The sequence below is a fragment of the Littorina saxatilis genome, unplaced genomic scaffold, assembly GCF_037325665.1.
Source record: "Littorina saxatilis isolate snail1 unplaced genomic scaffold, US_GU_Lsax_2.0 scaffold_2449, whole genome shotgun sequence".
NCBI lineage: Eukaryota > Metazoa > Mollusca > Gastropoda > Littorinimorpha > Littorinidae > Littorina > Littorina saxatilis.
In genome coordinates, this window is record NW_027128228.1 from 1 (window position 1) to 9,016 (window position 9,016).

General features: G+C 45.0%; 1 protein-coding gene and 1 long non-coding RNA gene across 2 annotated transcripts; both read right to left on the bottom strand.

The window, feature by feature from the left end:
• Window positions 1-13: 13 nt before the first annotated feature.
• On the bottom strand, window positions 14-4,244 carry LOC138956592 (uncharacterized). Its single transcript, XR_011452715.1, has 3 exons — window positions 3,776-4,244; window positions 2,295-2,406; window positions 14-232 (listed from the first exon to the last, which is right to left on the bottom strand). It is a non-coding gene; the product is annotated as an uncharacterized lncRNA (long non-coding RNA).
• A 364-nt stretch (window positions 4,245-4,608) lies between these two features.
• Window positions 4,609-8,005, bottom strand: LOC138956591 (serine/threonine-protein phosphatase 6 regulatory ankyrin repeat subunit C-like). Its single transcript, XM_070327911.1, has 4 exons — window positions 6,956-8,005; window positions 6,562-6,630; window positions 5,096-5,902; window positions 4,609-4,656 (listed from the first exon to the last, which is right to left on the bottom strand). Exons 1-4 carry the CDS (start codon window positions 8,003-8,005, stop codon window positions 4,609-4,611), a joined length of 1,974 nt encoding a protein of 657 aa, XP_070184012.1.
• Between the last annotated feature and the right edge of the window lie 1,011 nt (window positions 8,006-9,016).

Here is a 9,016-nt window from a genome sequence, read left to right on the forward strand (position 1 = left end):
AATACCTCTACGATCCACGCATCATTCATGTCATGCCCTTTAGAGCAACAGCAATATCGGCTCTCCACAACCGTTTTCATCAGCTTTCCGTCGAGGTACAGAAAGAGGGGGAACATCGAGGGGGCAGCGGATCCTGCGTATGACACCGCTTCGCAGCGGAGGGTCACATTCTGGTCTATCACTGGCGGATCTTCTGAGAGCAGGATGTGCGTATCTCGAATTAGCTGAACAGCTGAAAAGTAAAATTGCACTCACAAAAATGTTGCTCTGATGCAAGCAGGGCTTCCCAAACTATGCGTCCTTGCGTCCTATAAGCCGAAAACACGTTCTTAAAGTGATTATGTCTAACAAGAAAACTGTCTCTCATCACCCCAAGAGCTGTACAGTTAAGGTTGGTGGTTGAAATCATGTAACCACACACTAGGAATACCTTAAAATAAACGTTTGAGCGCTGATTTACTCAAATTAAAAACGGCTGTGTTTTGAGTGGGAATCCCAGACTGTAATACCCAATATTGACGGACTGTGTGATGATATCTTCTGCTATGGTCTGTTGAGACAGTGATATCAAAATCGAGACCGGAGGTCGAGATTTTGATATCACTGTCGAAACAGACCAATGAGCAGAAGATATCATCACACAGTCAGTCAATGTTAGATATATTGCTAATTCTCTGGACATTTTGAATTTACTGTAAAGAAATTACAAAAGTATTTGTCTCAGTTTTGGCTGTTCCATATCCCTCCCTCTGATTATTATTTCTTTTTGTTCACTCTTTTCTTGTACTTTTCAGTATTTTAAAATGTCTTTCCTTTCAAAAAATCTTTAGTCACTTGCTCAACTAAATTCTGGGATAATTACATTTTCATATATATTTGTTTGTTTTTAAATTTAGGTGTTTTTGTTTTTGAAGTGGGGAAGCAATAAAGAGGTCGTCGATATCAAAACTGATATCGACGGAAATGTCGTCGATATCACTTTTGCACTGAGCTCAGTTTTGCCCAATTGACCAATGGAAATCCACGTAACATATGAAATAGCAATATTTCTCAATGCGGCGCCATATGCAGTCATAATTTTGGTCCTACCTTTCCCCCTTGAGTAGTTCATGCGCTTTTCCTAGATATACATATTTTCATATTGAGCCAAGAGCTTCAGAGTTCGTTTAGAGTGTCAAATAGATGACAACACACACGAGGAATGTCTAAGAATTAGTGTTTAAGCGTTCGATTGTTCAAATCTGAATGCTATGTTTGGTAGTATGAGGACTAAATAAAATATGATGACGAACGGAATTCGGCTCCTGACACAGGAGAGCTGGGCGAAGCAAACCGCTCGCTGATTAGAATTCATTCAATTATTTGGCATAGTTTCGGAGCAGTTTTTAGCAAATCATTGCAGGTGTTTCTAAATTACAGTACAGCGAATGTCCCTTGAACTTTTTAAGGTCCAAATCGATAGAAAATTTTCAAAAATGGCGCCTGAGGTGTACTATCTTTAAAATTCATAGAGGGGGTCCCGGGACGCACGAACCCTACAAAGAACGGGTCAAGGGACGCACTAATTTACCGTTCCCGTGCGCACCATACAGGTACTGTTTTCAGACTGTAGTCGTCAGCTAAGTCTAGTGAAAGCTCCAATGCCAATTTAAAGCGCGCGTGCGTGCGTGCGTGTGTGTATATGTGTGTGTGTGTGCGTGTGTGTGTGTGTGTGTGTGTGTGTGTGTGTTTGCGTGTGTGTGTGTGTGTGTGTGTGCGTTTGCGTGTGTGTGTGTGTGTGTGTGTGTGTGTGTGTTTAATTAGAAAAAAACACACAGTAAACACCAAGTTCCAAAGACTTTCGGGCCACGCCCTTCTTCAGTGAAATGAATGTAAGCAAACAATGATGTAAAATTCTTGATTAAAAAATAAAATAAAAAATAAAAAATTCGTCATGTAAAACGTCACAGCCAAACGTCATAAGTTTCGTTATCTCTCTCTATCTCTCTCTCTTTCTATCTCTCTCTCTCTCTCTCTATCTCTCTCTATCTCTCTCTCTCTCTCTCTCTCTCTCTCTCTCTTTCTCTCTCTCTCTCTCTCTATTTCGTTATCTCTCTCTCTCTATTTATCTCTCTCTATCTATCTCTCTCTATCTGTCACACACACACAAACGCACTCACACACACACACACACACACAAACATGTAGGAAACAAACTGCATTTTCAGCGATCCCTTAAGCACTTCATTGTATTTGTGTGTGTGTGTGTTTGTGTGTGTGTGTGTGTAGGTGTGGGTTTGTGTTTAATATAGTACCTGTACACAAACCAAGCAAAGATGCTGACCATAGTTGCAACACAGAGAAATGCCTTCTTCTTTTTCCAGGTCTTGTCATTTTCCTCTTAGTTTAGAAACTAAAAATGTTGATCTGTGAGAGAGAGAACATATTTCAGGCATCGAAACGAAGGCTAAAATATGTTTCAATGGAAACGAAAATGTGACTCCGGCATACGTCTGGGAGTGTTAAAAGCACAGTAAGCCTCCCGTAAACCATCACAGATACTGTCAGGCTTTTACACACAGTACAAACACTCTTCCATTTGAACGCTCACCAAACGAGAACATCCTAGGTGCCCTACGTAAAGAGCGAGCAATTTTTAAAGAATTAATTTTGCGGATTGTCTCAGAGACAATCGGACCGTGGTGCGTTTTGGCGCTAGACCTAACTTTTAAAATCTAAATAATAAATTGACAGCTTCTTACACAAACATTCTTAAATCATATAAGAATTCTTTTTCATCAAGACAAGATCAGTACAATTCGAAGTTTTGAAAGTTTGAAAAAAGAAAAGCCCGGAAGCAGGGTCACGCAAGGTCGTGGTTCTCGTAGCAGACGACGGTTTATGCCTATCGCCAGTTCCTCTGAACAGTCAAAAGCCATCGCTAGAGTTCTTGTGAACCACATCCGTTTGTTTCGTGCATAGTCAGAGGTACATAATAACGTGCTATTGCAGATAAGCTCACATCGAGTCGCATTCAAATTACTAACTGACGACTACATTGTGAAAAAGGGAAACTGGATCACACGGGTTCACGATGGCTCAGGGGTAAGATAAACCACGCAAAAATAAATTCTTTGAAAATTGCTCGCTCTTTACGGAGGGCACCTAGAATGTTCTCTAGCGGTGAGTGTTTAAATGAAAGGGTGTTTGTACTGTGTGTAAAAGCCTGACAGTATCTGTGATGGTTTACGGGAGGCTTACTGTGCCTTTAAGTTCTATCGTTGATAAGTTGTATTTGAATTCGAAAAAGGGTCTGTATACGTCTTGGCACACATAACAGAAATAGGAATACATGTGCGTTTCCTTGTGTGGCGGTGTGTGTTTATTCATGGGGGTGGGGGGTGGTGGTGTGTTCGTTTTGATCATGGTAGTGTGCAGGCGTGTGTTATAGGGTGCGCATGTGTAACTGTAAGCTTTAATATGTTGAGCTATGGAATGTTTAAACGCATGACTGTAAGCTTTAATATGTTGAGCTATGGAATGCTTAAACGCATGTGGTGAATAGATGTGTGTTTGCATAATAACGTGAGAATGCTTGGGGAAGGCGTGTGTGCGTGCGTGCGTGTGTGCGTGTGTGCGTGTGTGTGTGTGTGCGTGCGTGTGTGCGTGTGTGTGTGTCTGTGTTTCTGTGTGTGTCTGTGTCTGTGTTTTGGTGTGCGTGTGCGTACCTGCGTGTGTGTGCAAGAAAGAAGGGTGTCACAAACTCGAACTCGAATCTAGTCAACTGAAAACTTACTTGTTTTCTGAATTCCGGACAAATGTTTCCTTGCCTGAAAGAATCAGCACGCCTGCAATTACCTTTTCTAGAATCATTGTTCGAGTTATGTCCGGAAGCTGCACAGAGTTGTGTTTTTTGACGTCATTGTTCCATTTGACGTCATTCTACAAATTCTCAAAATGTATAAGTCCAGTCTTGGTCACCAATACAGTAACCAGTACGCACGATTAACCAATAAAAGTCCTATCATCAACGAATGCATTTGATCGAAAACCGTTTGTTTATTGGTTCGTATGTTTATTTGTTGGCTATAGTTAGTTGACTGATTAGTGCAATAACTGAAACTAGATTCTGTTTATTGCGCTTTGCAGTCGATGAGAACCTCTTTTGTAATTGTGTGTTTTCAGGTAAACGCACGCCAGTTATAATAATTATGCTAATTAATGAATTATTGCGGTATAACAGAATCTTCTTGAAACGTTCATGTCGTGTGTGTGTGTGTGTGTGGGTAAAAGAGAGAGAGAGAGAGAAGAGAGAGAGAGAGAGAGAGAGAGAGAGAGAGAAAGAGAAAGAAAGAGAGAGAGAGAGAGAGAGAGAGAAGAGAAGAGAGAGAGAGAGAGAGAGAGAGAGAGAGTAAGTTCTCTTATGAATACTTGTTGGTGTGACGCTAAATCAACACACACAACAAAACACACACACAACAAAACACACACACACACACACACACACACACACCTACCTACACACACACACACACACACACACACACACACACACACACACACACACACACACACACACACACACACAAAGTATGCAAACGAAATCACAATTCAAATGTTCAAAACTTCTCAAACATTGCACACGTCACACCCATCACTCAACAAATCAAGCATCATCTGCAAATAGCACAAAGTTTCTCAGCATAGTAGGCAAACAAAGAGCGCGCACGCGCATCTTTCTTCCAGCGCGACAACCAATCAGATGCGAGATCTCCCAGCGGCACAGGTTTTGCAACGAAGGCAACGATTGGCTGATTTCCAGAACAAACAGCACTGCATCTCTCTGAGTTTCAGGAAGTTGATCGTGGTTGACAAGTTCACACGCAGTCCGAACTTCATCTAGCTCCACAAGAGAAAAGCACCCAGAAGAATACAGCATGGCTAAAATGGCAGTGTAGGCGTGCGAAAACGCGTACAGAAAAGGTGATGACAAGGCAGAAGAGGATTCGAAAAGTTCGCTTAAAAAGGGAGCGTTGCTCGGGTCAAAATGCAGCTTGGTTAAATCAGAATTGAAATGCTGGTGGGTAGAAGCCCCAGTGTCGATACAAGCTCTAACCGTAGCCTCCGATCCGCTCTCCACTGCGTAGCGCAAGGGACTGAACCCTCTGGCGTCGAGTTTGCATGGGTCGCCTCCCTTGGCCCACAGGAGTTTGAAGAGGTGTGCGCGAGCTGCTTTGCAGGCGTAGTGCATGGGGGTCTTCCCGTCCTTCTCGTCAGCAACCTTGGGATCCGAGCCCTTCTCCACCAGCGCCCCAGCCAAAGCGAAGAGACCGTTCTGCACTGCCAGCAGCAGAGGGTGTTCACCCGAGCCGGTCAGTCGGTTGGGGTCCGCCTTGTAGCTGACGAGCACTCTCACGACGTCCAGGTCGATGTTGTCATCTCGGTGAAGCAGCAGAGCGTGTAGAGGCGTCAGCCCGTGACGGTTGACCTCGTCCGGTCTCGCTCCGCCGCTCAGTAGCACGCGCACCGTCCTGACCCGCTGAGCTTCCGGGGATACGATCCTCTCGCACGCTTTGTGTAAGGGTGTGTTGCCTGCGGAGTCTTTTCGGCGAACGTCCGCTCCTTCCGATAGCAGCACGGATGCGAAAAGTGCGTCTCCCACCAGAGCCGCTAAGTGCAGAGCCGTTTCTTCCAATGACGTCACAGCGTCCACGTCGGCGCCTGACCTTATAAGCAGCCTGATCAGTCCCCCCGTGTCCCCCCTACCCCCCGTGTTGGAGTACTTGGCCGCAAGGTGGAGGGGAGTTTCGCCGCGAGTGGTTCTGGCGTTGACTTTGGCTCCTGACTCCAGCAATGATTCGCACATTGACTCCATGCCCAGCTGGGCTGCGCGGTGAAGCGCTGTGAATCCTTTCTGTTCGGTCTGGGGACGATGGATTTTACTTTTAGGAACTTCTAGGGAATTAGAAGTCGCGGTTACTACTGCTGATGTGGTCATTCTTCGTGGACTGTTAGCTGCACTGGAATTTGCAACACATGCTGAGGGGGTCTGTTCGACTTCTGTTGGTAGCCTGTATTTCAATTGAACATTTGCCTTGGAATTGATGATCGCTTGGTTATACGTTGATGTATCGTTGTCTTCATTGACAGGACGAAAAGTAGCTCCCCGAAACTGTTTTGGTTGGGCAGCTTCGCTTTTCTCATAGCTAGGTTCGTCATCTTCTGCTGTGTGCATTAAGGGATTAGAGTCAGATACAGTGGAGTTGCCTGTCATTGTGCTATTGATGCCTGCAGAACCATGTGGCAAAGGTGTAAATGCTGACGTGCTGGAGACTTGGCTGTCTGAGGTTTCTGGATCACAAGTTTCTGTTATTTGCATTGGTGTGGCAGAATCACAAGTATTGGATTGGTATGCATTTTTATATAGTTTTTCTTCTTCATTGGCGGGAGGGCAATAACCGTCTTGTGAGATACGCACAGTTCTAGAAACATGCAGATTCTCGTGCATCTCTGTGTTCTTGTTGCATAACTGCCGCGAGTGGGCTGAAACCGACTGGTTCTTAGACAAACGCAATGACCTGCCAAATTCTGTTCCACCTGAAGAGCGACCGAGAGGAAATGTTCCACGCGGAATGTTTGAGGGCTGAGAACCTGTAAATATCGTTGTACAAGTTTGTGCATGCTGTACATGAGCTGGCTTATCCTTTCCCGTTACTTCTGGCGAAGTTTCTTCCATGGTATCATCTGCGCTAGCTGATTGGCATGAGATCAGTCCCTCTGGAGAAAGATGTGTCTGCGCTGGATCCAACATGCAAGCGCCAATTTCGGAAAGCGGAAGCATGGAATCTGAACAACATGTTGCCGCAATGGATAAAGAAAGCTTAGTTTTGGAGTCGGACTTGCATTCTGTGCACTCATGAGAGAAGCAGAAGTCTGAACAGGCTGAAGAGACGTGAGAACACAAAGAACTAAATACACAATGCGACAAACGAGCAGAAACGTCTTCAGAAGACGAAGGCCTGGCCTCGCAGTTGACGACTAATCCACGCTGGACCCTGTCCCTCTGGGAAAAGGCACCGCCAAGGAGGGAGCCCTGGGCACGGTGGGACCCTGGTGTGGGGAGCCGGGGGGCGGGGGGGACGCGCCCCGGGGCAGATTCATGGCACTGGGATCCATGGATTGATTGGGGGTGTTTGGAGGGGCCTGGATGGCGGGGGTGGAGAACTGCCTGCTGAACCAGGTATTGGAGATGCTCGGGAACGCTGTGGTGGACGGTATTTGTGAAGTCGAGCTCCCTGGTCCTTCTGCTGCCAGTGATGGCCGTCGAGAAAAGCCTTGAGGGTCCACTGTCGTACTGTCCTTCCTCCCCTGGAACACGCACACGTACATGATGACGGCAACAACTGGCCTGCTCTTCTCCTTCCTCTTCTTCTTCTTCAAACTCCGCTTTTGTTGAACGACCAGCGCTGCAGCGATCTTCAGGAGCTAGAAGAAGTTGGTTCGCGTCTGCGCCGAGTTGCAGCAAAGTCTTCACTGCATTTCGGCTGCCTGAATTGATGGCTTGGCACAGTGGCGTCAAACCTTGCCACGATGCGAGATTGACGTCACTCCCTGACGTAATCAGTTCCACGATGACGTCAACCAAGCCCGAAGATGACGCAGCGTGCAGTGGAATTTCTCCGAGGTTGTTCCGAAGCGCTGCGTTGACTCCGAGCTGAATAAGAACCTGAACAGTTTGGAGATTAGCGCGAGATGCTAAGAACAGTGGAGTGATGCATGCGTTGTTTGGGGAGTTCACCTGGGTCCCGCACTTGAGAAAAAAGCAACAGAGATGTGCATGTCCAAACTTGGCAGCTGCATGGAGACACGTGTTTCCATTCTTGTCTTTACGATTCATATCACCACCAGAGTGTAAAAGAATGTCGAAAGCGTTTTCATCGTTTGTTTCAACTGCCTTGACTACCATCGAATGCACATTCTCCTCATAGCCTCTCTCGCCTATTTCTGACATTGCGTTTTCTTCCATGTTGAACACTTTATCGTTCATTCAAAGATTTTGTTATCGTTGTGCAGAACACAGCTGGTTATGGAGCAGAATTTGTAGAACATGCAGAATGAATTTCATCACCAATGTGCCATTTGCTTCCAAGTTTTTTCATCCATTCATTAAGTTCTCTTTTTGTTACCCAAAACACAGCTCAAAATCTGTCGTATGAAAACACGAACTTCTGCTAACAAAAGACACTTCGTAGAATGTTGCGTCAACCTTGGAAACTTTGCTTTCTGAACAACTTTTATCAAGCGGGTACATTTGAAAACTATGTCGTTGGTAAACACTGATTGAAACAAATATGTCATTGGAAAACACTGATTATGTGCTTGATTCAGTCTTGGAGACTTCGTTTATATCACACAGTATACGGTTGACTGAATCGGACAACCTGATATGTAGAAAACACTGATTTCTGGTCAGCTATACGTTTTAAACAATTAAGTACAAGTTCAAGTCACAGAAAAAAAACACCTTTTTGGAACTGTCAAAAAAGTGTAATAATATAATAACGTAGATCGTTTTTCATCACCCCTCAATCACTTAAAGACTTTGACATTCCTACTAGGCTTTGTATGTTGACAAAAAGTTATTTTCCACAGTCATGAAAGGGGCTAGCGTCTGATTCTGCGACCTAAAATCAAACCGCATTGGCTATAATAATACTTATAACACGCATGCTCCTGCTCATCCTCTTGTTCTTGTTCAATCTCTCTATGGATTTCCTCGTCATCAAAACTGCACAAAGAATATCCCGTCGGTACTGCAGTCGTGCACTAGAGTCACACACGGACATATCACACGGTTCCTTGATATGATGTCGTCACCCAATCCCAGTCAAGAAGACGTTCAAACAGTTGGTCATGATGATGTCAGTGGACCGACACGTGCTTGCTGTTGCCTGTGGACCGCTGAGCATGTGGAACAGACGTTGAAACACAGCTGGGTTTTACTCTTCATGTTTTCAGGATTTCTCGGGAAATGTTC

Coding starts and splice junctions, on each gene's coding strand:
- LOC138956591 (XM_070327911.1), bottom strand. CDS start 8,005: ATGGAAGAAAACGCAATGTCAGAAATAGGCGAGAGAGGCTATGAGGAG. Junction 6,631..6,955: donor CTGCTCGTTTGTCGCATTGT/GTATTTAGTTCT, acceptor CGATATTTACAG/GTTCTCAGCCCTCAAACATT. Junction 4,657..5,095: donor AGAGCGGATCGGAGGCTACG/GTTAGAGCTTGT, acceptor TGCTATTTGCAG/ATGATGCTTGATTTGTTGAG.